The 26,490-nt window shown below is 36.4% G+C and overlaps 1 protein-coding gene across 1 annotated transcript in view; it reads right to left on the bottom strand.

The window, feature by feature from the left end:
* TMEM132D (transmembrane protein 132D) overlaps window positions 1–26,490 on the bottom strand; it is a 910,611-nt gene that overhangs the window by 4,490 nt on the left and 879,631 nt on the right. Inside the window, exons 6-8 of the mRNA XM_003760941.2 lie at window positions 17,720–17,925; window positions 12,455–12,728; window positions 4,996–5,187 (exon numbers count right to left, since the gene is read on the bottom strand). Of these exons, the coding sequence (XP_003760989.1) occupies window positions 4,996–5,187; window positions 12,455–12,728; window positions 17,720–17,925 (672 nt within the window). The remainder of the gene's footprint in view (window positions 1–4,995; window positions 5,188–12,454; window positions 12,729–17,719; window positions 17,926–26,490) is intronic.

The raw sequence follows: 26,490 nt of genomic DNA, 5'->3' as shown, positions 1-26,490 counted from the left end.
ATAGAGGAAATTTTAAATTTAATGCAGGGGAAATTTTCTAGCCCAGTACACATCAACTACTTTGATCCTCAACAACCCTGTTTAAAACCCAGAGTGAACAAATTGTGAGACTGGCTGCCTGGAATGGATTATCTTTCCTTGGAGGACTTTGGAGGACTACTTATTGAGGTTACTATAGATAGGATACTAATTTGCCCCATCCCATAATACCACAACCCATCCCAATCCAATTTAATTTAATTCAATCTAACATAAACCATCCCAGCCCTTTCCAATCCAGTTGGATTTAATTCAACAAACATTTATTTTACATTTTTCTAGTAAATTTATTTATTTTTAATATATATTGCTTTATTTAGGAGAGCACATTAGGAGAGAAAAATCAGAACGAAAGGGAAAAAACATGGGAGAGAAAAAAAAACAGATAAAAGAAGTGAACATAGCATGTGTTTGATTTACATTCAGTCTCCTTAGTCCTTTTCTGGATGCAGATGGCATTTTCTGACCAAAGTCTATCGGAATTGCTTTGGGTCATTGAACCACTGAGAAGAACCAAGTCTTTCATAGTTGATTATCACAACATTCTTGCTGTTACTGTGTACAATGTATTACTGACTTTGCTCAACAAAATTTATTAAGTGCTGATTATTATTATTAAGACATTTTGCTAATCACTGAGGACTTAAAGGAAAAAAACATAAAAACAAAAATAATAAAAATAGTCCCTGTCCTCAAGGAGTTTCCAGTCCATAGGGAATAGGGTATATGATAAGTATATGTCAGTAATTAGGAAGTACATGAGAATAGCAATAATACCCAAACAACAGCAAAACCAGTAATAAAATAAAAATAATCTCAAAAGGGAAATATTGCTAGTAACAGGGGATCTGGAAAGGTATTACATAAAATGGTACCTGAACTGAATTTAGGAGGGAATAAGAAATTATGAGAGGCAGAATTGAGAAGAAAGAGGATTTCATCTCTGGAAAGGGGTATGTATATGTTTTGGGGCTGTAGGAGATGAGGGCGAGGGAGGGCAAAAATAGACAAAGTCATGGCAGCAGATGAGGAAATGCCTTGTTCACATTGCACTAGATATCTCTGAGGTTCATTTCCACTTTGAGATTTGTGACACTGTGATTCTTTCTCTGTGACTGACCCCCATGCCATAAAACAATAGAAATACAAAGAATGAACTCTCCTACTCGATGGAAGTAAAAGGCAATATCTACTTTGACTAAGAAAAAACCCTGTATTTCTATGAAGACATAAAATACATGGCCAGTTTTAAACACTTGGTAATAAGATTTGTTTTTTCCTGAAGGTGTTAAAAGAAAGATGTGTCCCTTGAGCTGTATGGCTTCTACTTTTGTAGGATAATAAATCATATGTCAAAAGGCATTACTGGTTACCGGGGTTATTTACAAGTGTTATGTGTTTAAATGAAAAGAAAAACACAATATTTATTACATTGTTTTATAAGCTGTTTTAATATATAGGTTCCACTTATTACTCATAACAAACATCAGAGGACCCAATCTGAGAGAGGATGCCCTCATGGTGCCATCTTTCCTGGCTTTATTAGATCCTGATTACTCTGTACTCACAGAAAAACATTCTGTATGAGCCTGGGGTTTATGTGCTTTTTGTGGACATTAACAATCAAAAAAGTCAGATTCAGACTTCTCTTTTATCTCGTCTACAGACTTGATATCTTAGGACCAACAGCTGGCGGGGGGGGGGGGGGGGGGGGGGGGGCGGGTGGGGCAGGGCTACTTTCAGTTGTTCCTTCTTTTTAGTATATTGGAGTTTTTGAGTCCACTTTTCTGAATCAGTTGCTCACTTAGGCAGGCCTAGTTAGAACAAATAATAGAACAATTTTCAGAGATACTATGGTTTTAACATGCTTCCGAATGAAACTATGTGCTCGTCTTTGAATATAATAATAGAAAGTGAGCCGTGGTGAAATTGAACAATTAATAGGCAGCAATGTGGCATGGTGGATAGAATACAGAGCCTAGAGTCAGGAAATGGAGTTCAAATCTGACCTGTAATCCCTTGCTTCATCTGTAAACTTGCTTAATTCTGTTTGCCTCAGTTCCTCATCTGTAAAATGAACTCTAGAAGGAAATGACAAATCTAGTATCTGTGCCCAAAAAAACCCTATGAAGAGTTGAACATGATTGAAACAAGTGAACAACAATCACAATACAGTTATTAAGTATACAGTACAATTAATATTCAGTAATAACTGTAGAGTTAATAACTGCCTAGGGAGTTGTCAACAAGTCTTTTTTAAGTGTCTATTATGTGCCATACACTAAGCTAAGCACAAAGAATGCACAGAAAGATTAAAACAAAAACAATTCCTAAACTCAAGGAGCTCACAGTTTAATGGGGCAATAACATGCAAATAACTGTGTACAAATAAGATATCTACAGGATAGATTAGAGCTAGTCTCAGAGGGAAGGGATAAACATTAAGGCGGATTGGAAGAGGTTTCTTGTGGATCAGGTTTTAGCTGGGATTTGAAGGACTTTAGGGAAACCAAGAAATGAAGAAGATGAGGTATTTAACTTCTCTGGACCTCAATTTCCTTATCTACAAAATGGGACAATTAGACTAGTTAAACCCCTAATTCACTATGATCTACAATAAATAACTTAGTTCTTTCCATGCTGCTAAAGAACTACAGGTACCTCAGTGCCCTTTGACATGAATGTCCCTGGTGGGTAGAACGTCTGTCAACCACCATAGTTAGAATTCTATAAGAAATCAAAGAAGGAATTCAAATGCATTTTTGATTTTTTGCAACTGAAATGTCAGAACCAAGTTGCTTGCTGCTCCTAAATGCCATCAAAACCAGCTCTGGAAGAAATTTCAAGGTAACATGTTTAGTTCTTTATGTCAGGAATGGATTAGTATACTGGCCTGGTTTCTAGCCAAGACACATCAATTTCTTAACTCTTCCCAGACAGCATGTAGATAGCTGATCTTTATCAAGCAGTAAACATAGTCACTCACTTGGGATATATATGTAGCTTGGATCTCTTGAGTGGGTGGGTGGGGTAATGGCTGGACCCCAGCAAGAATTCCAATCAGTTACTAGGATCATTGAAATCAAGTGTGGTTGTTTTTTGTTTGTTTGTTTGTTTTGTTTTGTTTTGGGTTTTTTTTTTTTTTTTTTTTTTTGAATGGCAGCGACTGCCTGAAAAGTCAATAAGCTTAACCAGAGCAAAGGAAGATTAGCAAATACTTGGTCTGAGTGCACTGAGTGATTATCTGAGGGCACAGCAAAATAGGAAGGAGGTCCGTGCTTCTTAGGTGCCAGCTTTCTACTATCTGACACTTCTCCTTGAAAGTTTAAGTAGGAAGCTTAAACTAGCTAGAGCCTAGGGGAAGAGAGATGGGCTGCCAGCAGGAAGACCTAGAAAAATGGCTGGCATTAGGAATCACAGGATCTTAAACAGGAAGGATGAAGTCCATTCCATTCAAAAATATGCAAGAGGTCTTGGGTTCAAATCCTGCCTCTAACACTTGTGAGCTACATGATCCTCACTCTATCTCTTAAACCACTCGCAGCCTCAGTTTCCTCATTTGTAAAGTGGAAATATAAATATCTCCAACCTTAGAGAGTCATATTGAGGCTCCAATGAAATAGTGTATGAAAAATATTTTGCAAACCTTAAAAGAATCTGTATGTCAGCCAAATGCTTAATATATGCAAGACAATGAACAAGATATTTGGGTTTACTAATAACAAAAACAGTGGAGCAGATTCTTATCCTCAAGATGCTTATATTCTACAGAGGGAGTTAGGGGTAGGACTAGGAGAGATGTAGAGCAATTTCAGAAGGAAAAGATCATGGAGACCTGGGAGAATCAGGGGGAAAAAAAGTGTTTAAGAGGCAAGATTTTATGCAGGAAGCCCCTAAGATGAAGACTGAAAGAAGCTAAGTATTCTAAGAGGCAGAGATGAGGAGGGAGTATGTTCTAAGTGATGGGGTCAGTTCTTATCTAGGTACCTCTGTATAGGAAATGGCTTATCAAAGTGAGGGAAGAGCATTTACACCTCAGAAATTGGCAAATGGTACAAATAAAGGTTGAATTTATTGTTTTGTTGATTGACTAGATTTAAGTATTCATGCACATTTTTTCATAGATTTTCATAGATCATAGATTTCATGGGTTGAAATCATAAATTTCATAGCTTTCATAGATTTTTTCATAGATTAAACATTTACTAGCACACCCCTCGGTGACAGATAATTTTTGTAATATTTGTAAACATATTATAAACATACAAATATTTTAATATTTGTAAACATAAGTATGTTGCATGTAAATGTTACATGTGGGTTTCTGTGTGTATGTGCATGTGACTATATATGCAATATGACATAATTGTCTGCATGATGTCTCCCCCTCCCCACTATTGGATTGTGAGTTTCTTGAGGGCAACTCTGATACTTAGTGCTTAATAATACTTGATGATTTGATATTCTGTCCTAGAGGCAATAAGGAGTTACTGCATGAATGACTTAATGGAATAATATTTGTTAAGCACTTGCTAGGTAGGGGGTATTCTGCTAAATACTGGCAATTCTAATACAAGGGAGGAAGCCAATCCTTCCCCTCAAAAAACTTACATTCTAATAGAAAAAGACAAGGCATAACGGGCAACTTGAAAGGAGGTGGTGGTGGTATGGTACCATGGTTTGAAAATGACTGGGAACTGACACAATGACCTGTTTTCTAGCAAAATGTCTTCAGTGGGGGAGTGACATGGTCAAATCTGTGTCTTAAGAATGGTCATCTGGCAGCTATTTGGAGGATTGTCTGGAAAAGGGAGTCTCTGCTCTATTCCATGTTTCATTTTCATGCCTTTCTGGCAGCCCTGTCTTGATCACCTGTGGTGCTAGGGCACGGGGAATGATCTAATCAGAGTGAATCTTAAAGCTGCTGCCCCAAAGAATGGCTGGGCACCCCAATACCTGCTTGGGCATCTGCAGTAGCTCCTGAGCCACAGAGGTGGCAAAGATTGCTCGGTTGCTTCCTGGGCTGAGCTGCAAGGAGAGGGAGAGCCCAGTCACCAGCTGAACCCCGAGGTCAGTGATTGTCACCTTCTCGTCCAACACAGTCACCGTCTTCTCAGCCAGGATGGCATCGGACAATGGGGAAAGGATCTGAATAGGAGAGTCAGCATTAGAATTATTGTAAAAAATATTTATTTCTCTCTGAAAAACAATTCTTGCAGAAGGAACGTTTAATGAGAAATACAAAAAAGAGAAAACACATGAATCAGAGTTAATGGCAATCAACCTTCTATTCTTGCATTATTAAAGAGAAACAGCTTCATTCATCACTAGGAATAGAATGGAGAGAGAGGTTGGGTTTCAGGACCCTGAATTCCAGTCCTAACTATCATTTATTAGATCAGCGACAATAGGAAAGTCAGTTAACCCCTCTAAACCTCAGTTTCCTCATCTGTAAAATGGGAATAGTAATACTTGCACAATCTATTTCCCAGGGAAGTTATGAGGGAAGTATTTAAGTCACAAGTTAGAGCTAGAAGGATTCAGAATTGCTATGTAAGATTTATATACTAGATATGTTTTAATTTATATACATATGCAGAGAGAATACAAAACACTTATTTAATAAAAATAGTTAACATTTATATAGTTATATATTTATATCTCACATTTTTATGTATATTCTGTATATAGAGAGAGAATGTAAAGTACTTTACTTATTTAAAATAATAGCTAACATTTATAAAGCATTTTAAGATTTACAAAGCATTGTACAAATATCACCTCATTTGATCCTCACAACAGTCTTGTGATGTAGATGTTTTTATTATTCCCATTTTATAGATGAAGAAACTGAGGCTAGGTGAAGGCAAGTGATTTATTCAGGAAACACAGCTTGCATGTTGGAATTAGAATTTAAACTAAGGATTTCCTGACTCTAGACCAGTGCTCTATTCAATGTACCATTTAGCTTCTTATTTATCTATCTATAGGGCTATTATCTGATCTGATCCTTACTGTATCATCTTGGATAGGCTACTGAACTCTTCTAGATCTCAGTTCCCCATCTATAAAAAGAAGGGGTTGGATTAGATGGTCCTTACTAGCTCTTAATATATCCATTGATTGTAAGTGGCAGTGCTGATATTTGAATTTGGATTTTTGACTACATATCCAACCTTCTTCCCACTTCATCATGACGAAAGCTGTTATTCAGTATCTATTACTTTGAATGCCAGCTAGATATGCTCTATTTACATTTGAAATATTATTCAATACAAGGTTAAAGCTTTCTCTAAGCTCTTAAGATACATGTAATAATAAGAATATAAATGATAAAATAAAACAATCAATATGAATCAAATGCAAATGATTAACAAGCTATATTGATAACTAATAGTACCTTGATAATAAAATATTATTAATAACATATAATAGTTATATGATGCTTTAAGGGTTAGAAAGCTCTTTATATATCTCTCATTTGATCCTTATAACAACATTGGAAATTTGGTGGTATCATTATTCATATTTTACAAACAAAAAATACCTGAGGCTCAGAGTTGAAATAACTTGCTCAGGGTCACACCACAGCTAGTAAGTATCTGAGATCTGAACTCAGATCTTGCTAGCTCCAAGTCTAGTACTTTATTCATTATACCTATTTAGATCTAACCTTCTTCCTCCCCAATGTCAATGCTACTGTATGCCTTTTTTTTGGTACAATGTACAATTTGGGGGTATAATTTATAGAAAGAATTTTATGTGTGTCCCATTAGGTCTTTATCAGAGAACTAAACTAATGGGCCACATGGAACAGGAATGGGAACAGAGAAAGACTATTGGGAGGTGTGTGTGGGTATGGGGAGAAATGCTATTTGGGAAGGGCTTTCCCTTTTCCATACTCTGAATAAGTAAGTGGGATGAGCCTACGGTTAAACAATACTCTTTGGAGATTTACTTTTCTAGATCGAATGGGTTATATTGAATTGTTACTGAAGGCTTGACCTCATGGACATCTGTCTCTCTCTGAATTCCCCCATCAGAGCTGCCAGGGAGATTTATGAATCCACACGTTCAACTGCACCTTGAGACCCCAAACTCCTTATGTCTTGACACTACCGTCGTATAGCCCCATTCAGTCACCCTCATCAATTCCCATGTCTGATTTTGATAGGGAGAGATGAACTGTGTGCTCTAAGATGAAAGCAGACGAGAAGGCTTGTGCCATGAAGGGATAAGGAAGCAATAAGGAAAAAGAAACAGTTGATGGCCTTAGGGACAGAAGACTAAGAGTACTTTCTAGGAGCAATCCAAGGATAGTTTTATTTTTTAATATAAGATTAGAGGGGCCGTTGTAGAGAAAAACGGGATTCATTATCTGTCAGTGAAAAAGTAGATATATTTAGGGAGCTGAGAAAACCTCTGAATACTTTATAAAAAGCGTCTCAAATTTCTGAAATCTATATCTCAGATGGTGGAAAGGGGGCATCTTTACAATTTCTAAAATAGTGTTTTATTTTTCTAAATACATGCAAAACTATGCAAAGATAGTTTTAAACATTTATTTTTGTAAGACTTTGTGTTCCAAATTTTTCCCTCCCTCTCTTACCCCCCTCCTTCCCAAGACAGCAAGTAATCTGATATAGGTTAAATATGTGCAATTCTTTTAAACATTTTCCATATTTGTCATGCTGTGTGTTAAGGAAAATTAGACCCAAAGGGAAAAACCATGAGAAAGAAAAAGCAAACAAACAAAAACAAGGTAAAAATAGTATCCTTTGATTCATGTTCAATTTTCATAGTTCTCTCTGGATATGGATAGTATTTTCCATCCCAAGTTTAATGGAATTGAAGAGGCATCTTTTTTAACATCAGTACTTTTTCAGTGAGTCAGTGGGTCATGGAATGCTACAGAATCTGATGAATGAAAACTATGGATCACCGAAAGAGCAACAGTTGTAATGAATAGGGTGTCATTTACTATTACTAACAAAGAATTGTGTCAGAAAAGATCATGAATCTCAAGCTGAAAGGAAACTTAGAGGTCATCTAATCTAAAATGATTTTATAGATGAAAAAAACAAAGGCTCATAGAAGTTGGGAACTGCCTATGTTTACACAGTAACTTAGTAACAGGATAAGATTTGAACCCAGATCCTGTGACTTTCTCCACTTCAATTATTGCATTCAGATATGGCTGGGAAAAAAATAGGCAGCCACATTACCAGAGTAAAGGATAATTGGTAGATATCTTTGCATATTTCACTGATATCTAAAACATCTCAAGTGATCCAGTGGAAGCTCCTTAAGGAGTTCAGTGTACACCCTTGGGTAGAAAAATTGGGGGTAAGGAAAAGGGCAGGATTTGGCAAGGATGGGAGAATATGGATCTCTCCCACTGGAAGAAGTGATTATGTCAATGAGATATTCATGTAAGTAATACAGGTGCATTGTATCATCAGAAATGAGATGATCTTGGTAGGTGGAAGATATAATTGAGCTAGAAATTAAAATTAGTAATAATAACTTAAATAATGATGTTCATTTTCAGGATCCCCAATTTAAGAATGATGTTGATTAAGCTATAGAGTGTTAAGAGAGGAATAGACAGGAAAGCTGAAAGGGTTGAATTCATGCTATATGAAATCTCGTTAAAGAAAAGGGAATGTCTAGCTCAGAAGAACACTAATAGAAACATGGGCTCTCATGCAAGGGGAAGGATTGTCAAGAATCAAATTTAGTCTCCATTTAAGGGACAACTTCCATATGAATTAGAGCTATTCCAAAGTAAAATGGGTTGCCTTGAGAGGCGAAAAGGGACAGTTGTCAAGCAGAGGGTATTATGATTTTGAGTACAATTTGAATTAGACAGAGGATAAGGTTCTTTCCCAAGGTGATGCTCCATGATTCTATGAACTATTGCAATGGTAAAATACCCAGGAATAAGAGTCATAGCTCCTCTTCCCTTAGTGGAAACTTATTAAAATCTCAAGTATGTAGTTATGTGCTATTTTTCTGAGAGAATGTAAGCTCATTGAAGGTAGCAATCATTTTGGTTTCTGTCTGTCTTCTCGACATTTAGTGCAGCACCTGACACATAGTAGGCATTTCATTAATTTTTGCTGATTATCAAATTGATTTCTCTCTACCCATTACAAATTATGTAAGAATTTTTCCAATTCAAACAGCAAACATCTAATCTTCAAACAGTTTGAAGAATTTTTAGAAGTGGATTATCTGATGAATGTTGGAGGAAACATGGGAAAACTGGGACACTAATGCATTGTTGTAGGAGTTGTGAACTGATTCAACCATTCTGGAAAATAATTTGGAACTATGCCCAAAGGGCTATCAAACTGTGTATACCCTTTGATCCAGCAGCATTTCTACTGGGCTTATATCCCAAAGAGATATTAAAGGAAGGAAAGAGATCCAGATGTGCAAAAATGTTTGTGGCAGCCCTTTTTGTGGTGGCAAGAAACTGGAAAGTGAGTGGATGCCCATCAGTTGGAGAATGGCTGACTAAATTACGGTATATTGATGTTATGGAATATTATTGTTCTATCAGAATCGATCAGCAGGATGATTTCAGAGAGTCCTGGAGAGACTTACATGAACTGATGCTACATGAAGTAAACAGAACCAGGAGATCATTGTACAAAGCAACAACAAGGTTATATGATGATCAGTTCTGATGGATGAAGTTCTTTCAACAATGAGATGATTCAGGCCAGTTCCAATGGTCTTGTGATAAAGAGGGCTATCTGCATCCAGAGAGAGGACTGTGGGAACTGAGTGTGGATTACAACATAGAATTTTCACTCTTTTTGTTGTTGTTTGCTTCCATTTTGTTTTCTTTCTCATTTTTTTCCTTTTTGATTTGCTTTTTCTCATAATTGTAAAATATGTATAGAATAATTGCATATGTTTAACATATATTGGATTACTTGTCATTAGGGAAGAGGGTAGAGGAAAGGGGGGAAATTTGGAACACAAGGTTTTGCAAGGGTCAATGTTGAAAAATTATCCATGACAAAGTTTTAAAAATAAAAAGCTTTAATAAAAAATAAAATTCTAAAAAGAGAAATGAATTATTTTCTTTCACCCTCTTACCACTTGGAGTATTTATTTCCTAACCATCATCATCACCATCATCATCATCATGATGTTCATTAAGATTTTGTATTGGATGTATGATTTCATTAGTATGAGAAATACCCAGTGAGGAAATTTCCTTTGCTAATGTAGATCAAGACTTACTCTGTGATTTATAGTCTTAGAAAGTAGCCTGGGGCATTGAGATGTTAAATGACTTTCCCAGTGTCACCCAGACAGTACATGTCAGAGATAAGTTTTGAAGTCAGGTCTCTCTGACTTCTAGACCAACTTAATTTTTTTTTTTTTTTAATAGTGATATACTTCTTGTAATGCTCTTTTGATTCCAAGTCATAACACATTATAGTCTGAAGAACTGAAATTGAAAATCACCCAAAGAACAATAAAGAGATGCATGGTGGACAGGCACAGCATTTAATACATTATAAACAAGGAGCTGGTCTGGATGTCTTCTAAGTTGTTATTCAATTGTTTTCGGGCATGTGCAATTCATTGTGACCCCATCAGGGGTTTTCTTGGCAGAGATACTGAAGTGGTATAGCATTTCCTTCTCCAACTCATTTTACACACGAGGAAACTGAGGCACACAGGGTTAAGTGACTTGCCCAAGATCACACAAAGATTACGTGTCTGAAGCCAGAATCGAACTCAGGAAGATGAGGCTTTCTGACTCCAGTCCTGGAACTCTGTGCATTCTGGTGCCACCTAGTGGTCCATCATCTAAGAAATGTATGACCAAAATAAACAGATTTGAAGAGATATAAGTAGTTTTTTCCCAGGTATCCGTGCAACATCAAGAGATTGAAAGAGTTCTGGGCATTTTGTATGGATCTCATGCAGATTTATCAAAGGATAGACAGTGCACATAATGCACTACCTACTAATAGGTAGACATAGATGGATTGCAATTTGTATTGCTAGAGGGATCAACAAATCCATGAAAGTTGAATTATTTGCTGAATCCTCCTTTTAAATTGGTAGGTCTATGAGGGAAGTTACCCTATCTAGACTCACTGGGACCTCTCCTTGGCACTTGGCATAGTACTCTACACATAGTTTTGGCTTTTTGAATGATTACTGAAGTGAAGTGATATGAAGGAGAGGATAACATGGGATGAGAAGATACTGTGGAGTGCAAGGGAACAGATCATTCCTTGGATGAGAGAAGAAAAATGTGGCTAGTTTTCTTGAGAAATTTATGATCTCCCATATATCTCCCATCTCTATTCTTGGAAATTTCCAGTTGGGGAATTACAATATGTTGTAGATTTCAAAGTTGTATCCTAGACAATGACAAAGTCCACAGTCATGTGGTCTCCTGCTCCTGTTCAATGTATTCTAGACAATGTGTGAGATGAATTATTATTATACTGTTATATTAATAACTAATTATCAATTTGTGATCCAAGTTTTTCTCCTATATTTCCTCATTAAGGCTCAGCTCCCATAAAAGGACAAAACGGATTGATGAGATTATTCTTAACCCTTAAGGAACATGCTCTTCAATCTTGGGGAAGATCCATTTAACTAAGAGACCTGGGATCTAGTTAGAGGATAAACAGAATTCATTTTGAATACTTATCCTAAGGAAAGGAGCCCCTCCCCTTGTACCTTTCCATTAAAGGTTAGAGTGACTCAGCTTATGAAGGAGAAAAACAGATAGGATTCCCTTGTCCAGATACTTGGAGGCAGCCAAGTCTCTTGACCAAGCCATGTTCTCAACAGGAGTCGCTGAAGATTCTAGCCCTGCTCCTTGTTAACCAATTAGGGTCGATTTTTACTCGTCAGGGTGATTCCCTTTCAGAAAGTATTTAAAGCTTGCATGATCTCCATTGAGAGTCTTTGGTTAGCAAGAAAAACCACTGACCAGCAATTTATTGATTTCCAGCTAGCCTAATGAATAAATTGATTATTAATTACCCAGAAATTCTCCTCTGTAAGGGGTTTTCACTCATTTTCAAAATCCATACGCATGTCAAAGACTTATGGCTTTGGCAATATGGAGAACTTCCTTGAAAAATACAGCTTATATATATATATATACACACAATAGTAATTTAAGGCACAGATTCAGTGACATTGTCATATGTATAGTTAGTGTTAGAGGTGGGATTTAAGCCCCAGTGTTCTCAATTTTGTCAAGAACTTCCTTCACAAGTAGTAGGTAGGGAAATGGCCTCTTTTTTTTTAACCTAGATTCTAACCTTTGAGAGCTGAATTCTCATCTTTGGGCAAATCTCTGTGAAGAGGCAGGACTAAGGCAGAGAGAGCCAGGAACTTACTCTCTGGGTTTTCTTACCTGAATGGTGGTCATCCCGAGCTCCTGTCCAATCAGAACCTGCCCTCCTTGCAGTTTGGCGATTCGTGGCTCTTCCACCTGCATGAAATTGTTCACCAAATCCGTGATGTCCACTTGCCAGTCAGAGCCCAGCAGATGGGCCAGCTGCCCTCCAGCATCAGAAGCCTCAGCCACAAATTGAGTAAGGACACGCACCATGGCATGCTGGTACTGGAGGGCACAGCCTTTGCCCCTCCTCTCGTCTTCTTCCTCATCGTCACTGTCCCGGACTGGCCTGGCAGAGTCAGAAAGGACAAGAATAGGAGCCATTACCTTCCTTTCTACTCATAGAGTCTATGTTTCTTGAGGAGAAGGGACTGATTTTTTTTTCATTCTATTTCCATTGTGCCTTCAATATTGTAAGTATGATTGGGTGCTACTGCTCCAAACCAGGCAGCAAGACTCCGATTAAGATGTAATTTAGAAATCAACAAAATAAATAAAAATATAACATAGACAACATGAATTTGTGGTTTCTAGGGCAATCTCTGGCTCATAAGGATCCATTTCTATTTAAGTTGAACAGCATTGTTTTCAGGAAACTTAAGATCTCAAAGAATGGGGGAAGAAGTTCTGTGATAGTGTAATGGTCACTTTATCAATAGCCAATCAATGAATGAGCATTATTCAGTCAGGTGACTCTATTCTGAGCCTGGAGATACAAAGGCAGAGTTGAAACATTCTTTTGTCCTTGAGGAGCCTATATTCCCTAGAAAGATACAATATGCACAAAGATAAGCCAATATTATCTATCTATCTAGGTATGTATATTTATGTCTATACAAATATAGGTATAGATATAATGTATCAACTATAATGTGTATGTGTATACATATATATAATGTGATTACATATAATGTATCTACAATGCATTATATATAATACAGATACACCTATACAAAATGAAAATATTTTTTAAAACAGTAACATATTTTGTTACCTGTAAAGTATCATACAAAGACAGCTATTACTATTACTTCAAGATGAGAAAATGAAAATAATCATGATGATGATCACAAATTACAGATATTTACAAAGTGGTCTACAAATTGCAAGATGATCTACATATATAACTATGATAGAAACATGTAAACATATATATAAACATAAGTATAATAAGATTTGAACAGATGAGCACATAAATACATGAACACAAACATGTCCAATATAAAAACAAACATACAAACATGAATACATAAATATATGAACATAAAAACATGTGTGCATATAAATACATATACACACATAAATACACACATATATATGAAATCTCATTTTCTCCTCACAATCCATCAAAGATGTACAATTATTTTACCCATTTTATTTTGATTCAGAGAATAAATGACTTGCCCAGAATCATACTGTTAAGAAGTATATGAAGCAGGATTCAAACTCAAATCTTTCTGACTTTAAGTCAAACTGCAGAAACATAGATCTAGAACTGTTTGGGACTTATAGGTCATTGAGTCCAACTACTTCATTGTTACAAAAGAGGAAGTTGCAGTACAGAGAAATTAAATCACTTGCCCGGGTTCAAGCAGGTGGACAGGAGCAGGAGCAGAGCCAGGCACAATGTTGTGCTAAATTGCCTGACTTATTTCTACCACTTTTCTTCCTCATACCAATCCTCACATCCCTGACAAGTGGACAGGTTGGGGTTGATGCCCCGTGGAAGTCTCTGTTGTACTAGATTCTTAGGATTCTAGAGCTAGAAGAGTTGAAAGCTACATTCAGTGGGAGCACCCTCCCAAGAAGGCTTTTGCTATTGGGTCAGTGTTTGCATCTCCCTGCCCTATTTCCTATATGACAACTCAGGGATGAGACTAGCTCTGCCCGCTGCAGCATCTAGATCAATTTCTCTGCTTGGTAGCTCTTTGAAGTTTCTATTTCTTCTATGGGACCTGAGGACACCTGCTTATCAGACCTTGGTATAGACACTCACATCTCCATCTCCACCAGAACAGGTTCTCCTCAGTCCCACAAACTCAGTCCCATGTGTTAACCATCTAAGCTATTCAGTTGTTACAACATCTGGGCTAGGCCACAGAACTACTTCCTAACTCAATAACTGCTTTTATTGACACAGATTTTTATATGAATACAACACCTTTTGTCCTTTTCAGCAGTGGGAGTGATCTCTCCTCCATCCCCATCTTCTAGTTGAAGCCAGAAACCCAATTATTCCCAAGACCAGTAGGACTATTCCAAGGAGAATCTTATTCTCTCACTGAGAATTTTCTTTTTTTTTAAACTAAAGTGTACTCACCCACACAAAATTTATTATTTAGATGATGACTCCTTTTTTAGCTCTATCTTACAAGGTACATCTCAGTTTAAGTGATACTTTTTGCTTGAAATCTTTCCCGGTCCCTACAATTGGTAATACCCTCTGGTCTGGAAGAGCCTAAACTTCCTCATATTTAACTTTTTAAGATTTTTGTTTTTTTAAACTTTGTCTTTATTTCAAAGAGGATCAACAACAACATGTCCTGATGTCCTGATTTTCCTGTGAATTGGATTTAAGGGAGGCAGAGTTAAGACATCGGTCTCACTTTCCCAGAACACTGAAGTCTATTGGCAAGACAAGTCAAGATGACTGGTGATAGCCAGGAACTCAGTGAAGGAAATTGTCAAGTTCGAAACCTAAGCAAACTCTAAAAGCGCCACAGCATTTGCTTCAGTTGCCTTCATGGCCTTTGGAAACAAACTGTTCTCATCCAGTCATTCCTCTGGGAGAAGTCTTCACACGCTTGGAGCAGACATCCTCTTAACTCATTGATAGGTTCACTGTGAGTTTGTTTCATTCATTGTGGTTGTATCTCCAGGACCTAGAACAGTGCTCGACACATAGTAGGAGCTTAGAAAATAATGCTAATTGATTGACGGATGGGCAGATTGCAAGCTGGAAGAACCATCAGAGACCAACTAAAGAAGAAGGTTGTTATAGTAGTTAGAGTGTTGTCTTTGAAATCAGTGAGATCTGATTTCAAATCCTGTCCAAGCCCTTAGAATCTGTGTAAGCTTAGGTAAGTTAAAAAAAAAAAAATTTCTTTGGGCTTCAGTTTCCACATTTCTAAAATGGAGTTAACAGCATTTACCTCATGGGGTACGTGGGAGGATCAAGTGACATTATAATCACAAGGGGCTTTACAAATCTTAAAATTCCATATGGATTCAGATATTATGTTATCCAGCCCAAATGGTTCTTAACCTTTTGTAGTTTCACAGATATTTCTTTGGCAGGCTTGTGAAACTTGTGGAATCCTCAGAATATTTTTTAAAAATTTATAATTGAAGGACATTTTAAAATTTCAGTTAGAAAAGAAAAATGTAATTTCTCTATTCAAGTCCATAGAACCTTTGGGTGAAGGTGGGGGAACGAGGGTAGTCCATGGCATCTAGGTTAAGAATGCCTGACTAGTGTAACTTCTCCTTGTTAGATTACAAATCAAACCTTTGTCTTACTGAGCTAGTTGAGTTTTATGTGAGACTTAATGGATAATGCCTGAAAAAATTCGGTTCAAGTCTTGCATCTAACACATACTGGCTTTGTGACTTTGGATGATCTCTCAGTGTTCCAGGAAGCTTATTAAGGCTATAAATTATTATGATAACTAATATTTATATGTATATTATAACTAATATTTATACATATGACAGCTAATATTTATTTACTATTTCCTAGGTGATATGAAGTACTTTACAATGATTTTTTTCATTAGATTCTCAATAACTGTGGGATGCAGATCCTGTTATTATAATACCTATTCCACAAAAAGAAAAGGTGCAAACAGAGGTGCCCAAGTTCAGAGTTAGTAAATGTCTGAGACTGGATTTGAATTCATGTCTTCTTCACTACAAGCACAGAGCTCTATCTACTATACCATCTGGCTGTCTCTATGCTTTGTGCTGTCAAAATAAAACTTATGTTCTCTTATCTGTTTCTGTCTCTGTCCTTTATGTACCAGTCCACACTAGGGAAGTAGATATGACAGAAAGAACATTAAATTTATAATCTAAAGAAATGGGTTATCATCTGTATTCTAATATTTACTATCTGTGGGATGTGGGGCAAGCCATTTCCTCTCTTTGCCTTGGAAGAAGTTTCCTTCTATATGTAATGAGGGAGTTGGACTAGATTATTTCTAACATCCCTGTAAAAAACTTTAATCCTAGCATGTCTATTTTCAATAGCAAACTCCTCAAAGGCAGATACTGGCCTTATACAATTCTTTTTATATTGACCAGACTAAGGCTTTTTTTCCCCATTAATTGCAATAGTGGAAAGTTTTTGATGTTTAAAATGGTGGTCTTTGCATTCTACCCATCTCTTATTGAGCACCCTCAAAGTTATCTAACAGCTGTGGATAAATGATGATCTTTGGATTTTCCCATGGGATTGTATTAAGAGTAGTTGACTATCCTCATAGTTTGTGATTCAGTGAGTGTTGGAGAAACTGCTCAGTTCATAGGATCAAGTAATCAAATGAATATCCAATCAACAAATATTGCTTTAGCACCTACTATGTGCTGCATCCTGAGATAGAGGTTCAAAACCAAGAATGAAACATTTCTTATTTTCACTGAACTTGCAGTCCATACATGTACATGTATAAGTAAAATATATATAAGCACTAACAGAAGGGGAAAGAGTAAGAAATAATCTCATGTACCTCACTCTTGAACTGAGCTTTGAAGAAATAGGGATTTCAAGGGACTCAGGGAAGGAGGGAATGCCCTCTAGACCTATGGGAGAACCTATGCAAAAGTATGGAGGTAGGAGAATACAGATTTAGTGTGAAGATACAGATTTAGATCTGGAAGGGACCTGAGGTTCCATTTGATCCAATCCTTTTATTTTATAGATGAGGAAACTGAGATTAGGAGATATTAATTGATTGACCTAAGGTGACCCAGGTGATCATAATAACTTATATTTAGTGCTTTAAAATTTACTAAATACTTCAAAACTATCTCAATAAAGCCTCCAAATAAACCTGTAGGGTAGTCGGTACATGGAGTATTATTTCCATTTTGAAGATGAGACTGAAGTTCAGAGAGGTTGTATCATGAGTTGTCTAACAGCCACACAACTAATTAAATATCCGGGAAAGCATTTAAACCCAGGTTTTCTTAACTTTCTCCACTATATTATGCTTCCTATCCATAAGAAGCAGTAGGTAGTAGAGATTTGACTTCCAGTTCTCTGAGTCTCATAATACCTACCTCTTATTTGAGACAATGGGAACTCTCCAACCCTTGATTTGGTTGAGTTCTGTGTCAGAGACCTCAATCTGGAGTGGGAGTCGGGGCACCCACACAGTCATCTCCAGGGGGCTGCTCAGGTGCTGGTAGGTGAATTTCACCACAACATTCACTTTGCCCTTCATTTCCTTTCCATTGACAAAGACATAATCACATCTATCAGACACCTGAAAGGGACGAGAAAGAAAGGAATGAGACTTCATGGAAATATAGAAAGTAAGCGTTTATCTTTTGTTTTTATCTATGTGTCTTCATCATCTGGCACATTGTCTGGCACACAGTAGGTGTTTTATAAATGCTTGTTTATGTAATGATCCATTTCCCAAGGGAATGGAAGGAAGAAAAGAAGAGGGAGCAGAAGGAAGAATAAGGTCTGTATCTTACTATAACTTTGGAGAGTAACTTAATTGAATACAATTCAATATACATTTGTTAATAATTTAACAATTTAAATAATTTAAATTTAGGGCATTGTTCTAGATCCCAGGAATTCAAATACAGGAAGGAAACAGTGCTTCCCCTCAAGGAGCTTACAATATTCTATCAGCAGACACAACATGCATATTGGTACACACACACACACACACACACTCCTGCATATATATAAATACATTTTATACAAAATCAGTATCAGTTAATTGGATGGAAAATTGTACATGGTTTAATTAAAATTTATAAGTACCTACTATATACAAAGTGAGAAGAAGTATGGCATGGCTAATAGGGGGCCAATTATGGAATCAGAAAGACCTGAATTCAAATCTTGCTTCTGAATCATTCCAGCTATGTGACCATTGGCAAATCATCTAATCTTTGGTTGTCCCAGGAAATTCTCTTAAGCTATAAGTTACAGAGGAATAAAAAAAATTAATTTCCATACTAGGAATTCCTGACATTAGTAATATCGCAGGTTAAAAGCAACTCCTCTTCATGACTCTTTATCTAGTGTTGTGTTTGGAGCTAACTTACAAGGAGCTGATTGTTAAATTTTCATTGTGAGCATTTATTTATATCTTGAAAATCAGCAAATCCTGTAAATCTAGGCTTGGTTTATGGTTTTGTTGATTTATGGACTTAAGAAAATGGTGGGGAAATGTTAATGAAAATTAAACTTAAAAGTGTGTAATGCAAATTTTTTTTTTGAGAGATGATTATTGGTATACCACTGCCTATCCCTCTATTGGTATATCTCCTTCAGGATTCCTTCACCAAATTAAATATTTACGAGTTCATTATAATCTGAATTTGTTCATCTGTCCCAGTGATAATATTTCCTATAGCCCTTAAGATAGGGCAATTTGGTGTCAGAATGAATAGAGTGCCTGTCCCAGAGTCAGGAATAATCTTCCTTGAGATCAAATCTGGCCTGAGACATTTACCAATTTTGTGACCCTGGGCAAGTCACTTAATACTGTTTGTCTCAGTTTCCTCATCTGTAAAATGAGCTAGTGAAGGAAATGGCAAACTATTTCAGTATCTCTGCCAAGAAAAGTCCAAATGGACTCACAGAAAGTTGGATGCATCTGAAATAATTGAACAAGAAGAGCAAATAATATACAAAGAAGGATCAACAATCATTGAGCATTTATAAAGCACTCACTATGGACCCAGCATTATGATAATGCCAGAGATAGACATAGTAGCAGAAAAAAAAGCAGTGGAGTGTGATGGGGGCAAAAGACATATAGAACCAGGAATACATTGTACACAGTAACAGCAAGATAGTGTGATGATCAACTATGAAAGACTTGGTCCTTCTTAGTACTTCAGTGATCCAAGACAATCCCAGTAAATTTTGGATAGAAAATGCCATCTGCATCCAGAAAAAGAAGTATAGAGGTTGAATGTAAATCAACACATGCTAATTTCACTTTTTTTCTGTTTTTATTTTCTCTCTCGTGGTTTTTCCCTTTTGTTCTGATTTTTCTCTCCTCAATTTGATTCATAAAGAAATGTATTAAATGTTAATATACATGTATAATCAGAAAAGAATAAAACAATTTAAAAACACAAATGTATCTTATCTCATGAATATGGGCTTTTATTCCAATAGGCAGATTGCAACCCATTCATGGCTGCCTACATTGCCAGATTTTTGTTCCTGTCTTCCCATAATAAGGTAAAGGCTGACTTTGCTTTGGTTTGGTCTTAACATCATGAAGATGTTGGTAAACCATTAAGACCATCCATGAATCATCCCTTGCATATGATCAACTCACATTTTTTAAATCATAAGTTTCTTTATCTCAAACTTCAATCCACTTCTTTATAATTCATTGTTTGGAATATTAAAGATTCTACTGCCTATTCAAACTTTTCCATTAACACCGGGGGTCAGGGGTGTCTAAAATCAAATAGAAATAGATCCCAGCAGTGCATTTTGCCTTAGAAACAACAAATCAGAATTATTCGTATGCTACTATGTTTATTTATTTTGTTAATCATTTCCCAATGATGTTTATTCTGATTTGGGTGTTGAGGGCTGCAACTTTGATACTTTTGCTAATCAATGAGATTTTGTTGTTTATTTGTTTCAATCAAACATGACTCAATGTGACCTCTTTTTTTTTTTTTTTTTTTTGTTTTTGTTTTTGTTTTTGGATAGAGATACTGGAGTAATTTTTTCATTTCCTTTTCTGGCTCTTTTTAGAGATGAGGAAAGTGAAGGAAACAGAGTTAAGTTACTTGTCCAGGTTCACAGACCTACTATGTATTGAAGATCTCATTTGAACTCACGTCTTCCTAACACCAGACCTAATGTTCTATCCATTGTGCTACCTGCTGACTTATTTATAGTTCTTTAGAGTTGGTAGTGTTCCATAACTCACATTCAGGACTAACTATGGGCATTTTTCATCTATTTAGTCTTCTCTATCTGTAAAGTTAATTACTCCTCTATTCAAGGAACCTCAATTGCTTCTCATCACCTTCATATGAAACAAACAAAAAAAAAAAAAACAACCACACTTCTGTTGTGTAGTCAAGGATTTGCCATCACCACCACCCCTGTCAACACCACCATTACCATCCTCAATAGTTAATATTTATATACTATGTATTAAGCACTGAATTTTTTTTCCTGAGGCAATAGGGGTTAAATGACTTGCCCAGGGTCATATAGCTAGGAAGTGTTAAGTGTCTGAGATCAAATTTGAACTCGGGTCCTCCTAACTTCAGGGTTGATGCTCTATCCACTGCGCTATCTAGCTGCCCCAACTAGCTGCCCCAACTAAGCACTATATTAAGTGATTTGCAAATATCATCTCAATTTATCCTTATATCAACTCAAAAGGTAGGTGCTGTTATTATCCTCATTTTACAATTGAGGAAACTAAGGCAAAAGTAAGGTTAATTACTTAAAGTACTAAAGTAGAACATGGCAAATAAAGTATTTGAATCCAGATCCCTTGACTCTGCATCCATCAGACACATAAAATCTATACTGCTTTAGTGTCCTTATGTTTTCTTTCAGGTCATATACACATGAATAAGCTTTCAGCAAGAACAGTCAAGTGCCAAGGAGTACTGCTGTGCTTTCCTTGTTGACCCTCTGGCTTTAAACCGGAAGACAGGTGTATTTCTGATTTTCTAATGGCAAAAAAAGAGTCTTTCCTCTGGCCTTAGACCTTGAATTATCAGGCTGTGTCGCCACTTTTTGCTCATGGTCATTTTCAAAATCAAAACTGCTACTCGGCTCTTGGGAGAGCTTGAAGAAAAACAAGGTAGAAATAACTAGGTTCAGATGTTATAAGAAGCAATTCCATGGAAGGCTGATCTCTCCTGCTGAGGCAGTACCAATAAAAAAGAAACAGGAGGCACAGTTTGTAGCTTAATACACAGAGGAAAAAAATCAATAATTAAAAAAAGAGAAATAATAATAATATTTCAGACACAGATCCATTTATCAGTTTGAGAGGTTTGTAGTCTTAAAATATCTTCCCAAAGAAAAAGTACTTAAGCCTGATTGAAAAACTTAATGAAACAAAACTCAGGAGGGTTGGCTCCAAGTAAGTACATGGTTAGATTTCTCCATGCTACAGATTCTGAAGCATTATTTAGGTGCCACCAAGGAAACACAATATGAAGCCTTTCCTCAGGTCATCTGTCCCTCTTGAAATTTCTTTATATATATATATATATACATATATATATATATATGTATATATATATATTGTGTTTTCTTATATTCTTGTAACTTCTATACTTAAAAAATATCTAAGAGAATTCATAAGCTCCTCGAGGGCAAAGACTGTTGCATTTTTATCTTTAAATCCCTAGCAACTACTACAGTACCTAGAACATTTTCATTGTTTAGTTATTTTTCAGTTGTATCTGACTCTTCATAATCCCTTTTGGAGTTTTCTTGATAAAGACACTGGAGTTGTTTGCAATTTCCTTCTCCAGTTCATTTTACAGATTAGGAAACTGAGGCAAATAGGGTTAAGTGACTTGCCCATGGTCATGCTAGCAAGTATCTGAGGTTGTGCTCGAGTTCTAGATTGCCACCTAGTTGTCTTGAAACAGAACCAAAGCTAAATGCATAGTCAATTGAATTTGCTTAATTCTTTCTCTTCATTCAGGCTGTGTCCATTCAAATTTTACCTACCTTAAACTAATGAGCTAATTGGCCAAGCTAGAATCTGAACAAGCCACTAGATAGTAATCAGTTCTCAGGAAGACTCACTGTTTCAGTAAATGTGTTTCTTCACATCCTTCTTCCTCAAAGTTTCACATGTATGGATCCACACCAGATAATCTTTTATTTTTTGTTTGTGTCTTAAAAATAGAATAAGGCCTAGGTTTGTTATTTCACTGCCCTAGAGATGCCTGGGGTAAAAACCAAAAAAAAACCAAAAAACCCAAAAAACAAAAAAACTTCCTCAGCTATTGCAGGATGACACTGCAGAGTCTTATAGAATTGCCTAGAACAATGAGAGTTAAGTGATTTGCCTAAGATCACAATGCCAGTATGTGTAACAGGCAGGAATTCAGCCTATGTTTCCAAGCATCGAGACCCCAGAGCTTTAGCCATAATGCCCTGCTTGCTGTCATGGTTAGCCCCAGAGAGTTTACAAAATTCATATATCTATATGTTGTCCTATGAGATATAGGCAGAGTAAGAATTATTCTCCCCTTATTTTATAATTGAGGAAACTGAGGATCATTGAAAAAAAAGTGACTTGGCCAAAGATATGATGCTAGCATGTGAGAAAGGAGGGAATCAATTTCAGATTTCTTGCTTCAAGTCCAATGATGTTATTGTCACAAAATAGTGCCTTTCAACAATAAAAGTGCATGACCAAGTAAGTGGTGCAGTGGATAGAGCAACAGCCCTGAAGTCAGGAGGACCAGAGTTCAAATCTGGCCTCAGATACTTAACACTTTCTTGCTGGGTAAGCCTGGGCAAATCATCCCAATTGCTTCAGCAAAAAAGAAAAAAAAGTCATGATTATTTATTTACTTAGGTAAGGAGTAAGAAAATTTCACTATTGGACAAAAACGATGGAGAAGAATAAAATTCACTAGCTTGATGTGATTTTAAAAACTTCATTATTATTTAGTTTATTTGATGGTTTTGTGATGATGATAATGATGAAGGTAAAGATGATGGTGATAATGATGTCAGCATTTGATACCCTTTTAAGGATTATAAATCATCTTGCATTTTTAACTGGATGTTAAAAAGCACATGTTTTAAGCTCCTATTTCTAGTTTTGATTACATATGCTCGTAACACACGGGGCCTCTGAGAATGAAAAAAATTCCCGCCTGACTGCTTCCTGTCATCCATGAGAAAGAAACTAAACACTCGTCTGTCTTGGATGTGACAAAATAATCCTCTTATTGGCCACTGAGCAGGAAGGGCTGATGACACAGTAGCATTTAAAAGAGGAAGCATCTTCCTTCTGAAACAATTCTCTTTTTTCCCTCAGCTATGGGACAATCTGTTTCTTTTGATGGTTGAGAGAATGGAAATTCAACTTATCTTCTACTCTGGCAACCATGTGGCTGTGAACACATGGTAGTTAAAGCCAATATCTTACTTAAGTTATCCTGATTTGGAATTTTGGAATGTCTTTTCTCTGTTTCCTGATCTTAGGTGAATGAGTCTAAATCCTGAGATGGACATATATTCCTGGAAATCCCAAGGTGATTATGGATTAATAAATTAATCCATTAAATTATTCTAGCATTTCTTGGAGAAGGTGACCACTCCCAAGAAGATGAAATCAATCTGGGTCAGGTTTGCCAGGAGAGGGCTGCTGTGAGGGGAACAGTGTCAAGCCATGGTGAAATGAGGGATACATATACAATAGTCCCCCAAATTACTTAATTTACTAAGATTTATGATTTAATTTCTTGGTAGATTTTAAGAGAAATTACATCACTGATTGTTTAAGGGATTGTCAATGTATGCTGTGAGTCTTTTGTACCTCTCAGCATTTCTTTTGGGAAAGGAAATGAATTTCTGTCTCATTCCTGATTCATATTTTACATTAATTCTCTTTCTAATCCATTCTTTTGGGGAGACCCTTGACATGAACCAAAACCTAAGCCCTTGGGCCCAGAATTTATATGACTAATTTTAGACACATATTATCTCAGCTAATCCAAATTTGTTATTTAATAATGAGAGGAAATGAAATGGGGCCAATCTTTTCCAGTGCTTAAGGGAAAAATGAAATAGAAACATATGGTTATTCCTTAGAGTTAAGGACTAGCTTGTGCATAACTTGGGGAAAAGAACATGACAGAAACTTAGAGATAATACCTACCTTAAGGCATTTTCTACCTAACTAGAGCAGAACCATAACTAGGACAAGTAAATAATAATTATAAAAGTTGGCATTTATATAGTGCTTTAAGATTTGTGAAGTATTTACAAATATTAATTTCTTTTATCTTCATAACAACCCTGGAGGATATTCTTATTCCTATTTTACAGATGAGAAAACTGAGGCTAAGAGAGGGTAAGTCAAGGGAATAAGCTCTTATTATGTACATACTATGTGCTAGATACTATGCTAAGTTCTGGAAATACAATGAAAATTTTAAAAAAAGAAACATAGTCCTTACTCTCAAGAAGCTTCCATTCTAACCAGGAAAGCAACATATAAAAGAAGACTCAAAAGTGGGGAGTGGGAAGGAAAGAAAAGGTATCCACATGGGAACTTGATGGAGAAAGTCCAGGAGTGTCAGGAGTGGAGTCTTGGAAAGAATGGAGACACAACTTGCTTGGGAACTTTCCTTAAGAATCTGATCAGAGAAAGGGGTCATGGGAGCAGTATAAGTCTCTAGGATGAAGAGGCTGCAAGTAGATTTTTTAAGAGTCTGAGGTCAGAATTGAATTTAGAATTTCCTCACTCCAGGACCAGTGCTCAATCCATTTGAATTTCCAGGAAAACATGAATTTTGCATATGGATAAAATTTCCCAGGGGCCCAAGCATTTTTTCTCCGTTGTAGTCTGGACAATACCTTCCTTCTATTAATCCACAGTTTCTGGAGTGAACTGACTTTTCCTGACTCTAGGCTACCACCCAAGTGTTTATTGCCTATATTTTTATTTGGGAGTATATTTCTCTTCCCAAAAATCCCACAGCAGGAAAGGACTATCCTCCCTTTTCCAAATGGACTAAATATACAGTAAAACTGTTATCTGTGATAACCTGCTTAACTCCCTACCATTTTCATTTAATTGACTCTGCCCCAGGTGCAAAAATTCTGTTTCTGAATTAGAGAAAGAATATAAACACACAAACACACACACAACATACACACATACACCTATCATCTAAGAGCACTAAAAGAGTAATAAAGGAAGTAGATGACTTATTCAATACAAATTGAGTCCAAGAGTGCTGAGGGGTTGCATTTAAAAGAATAACCAGAAGTGAGTCTTCTGCTTATTATATAAAGAAAGACTTCTTAGAAACTGGGGTGCAGGGGGGGTGATAGCAAGAATAATTGGAATCTAAATCAGAATCAGAAAGGCTAGAGCTGATTCCCGTTTCTAAGAGTAACTATCTGCCTAGCCACAGCCAAATTATTTTATCTCTTTCAGGCTTGATGTTCTCATCTGTAAAATGGAGAGAAAAAGCACAACAGAATTGTGAAGAAAGCACTTTGAAAAACCTTAAAGTTCCCCCCAAGAATGAAAAAATTAAAAGAAGAATCTTAAAGTTCCATAGAAATATGAGAATTTATGAGTATTTTAGGACATGAACCTTGAACTTCAGCTCCTCATTTTCAAGCTTACTGGAACCACAGATAAGTTATTTAAATCCTGACAATTTCAATTTCTCCCTTTGTTAAGTGTGAATAATAGTAATGACAGGTAGTGTGGTTTAATGGATAGAGTGCACCTTGAAGCCGGAAAGTCAACCACAAGTAGCAAGCATTTATACTAGGCTTTAATCCTGCACTCAGAATTTGTTTAGCCATTTTCAGACATGTCTTACTCTCCTTGACCTCATTTGAGGCTTTCTTGGCAAGATACCGAAGTGGCTTGCAATTTTCTTCTCCAGCTCATTTTACAGATGAACTCTTCCCGAGTTCAAATTGGCCTTAGACATTTAACTCTTGATAGGTAACTCGACCCTTTTTTTTGGCCTCAGTTTCCTTATCTGCAAAATAAACTGGAGTAGCAAATGATACTTTGACATCTCAACCAAGAAAACCCCAAAATAATCAAGAGTTGGACAATGGGGAAGCAATTGAGTAATAGCCTTCA

The sequence above is a fragment of the Sarcophilus harrisii genome, chromosome 1, assembly GCF_902635505.1.
Source record: "Sarcophilus harrisii chromosome 1, mSarHar1.11, whole genome shotgun sequence".
NCBI lineage: Eukaryota > Metazoa > Chordata > Mammalia > Dasyuromorphia > Dasyuridae > Sarcophilus > Sarcophilus harrisii.
This window is presented reverse-complemented; position numbering and strand designations above follow the sequence as displayed.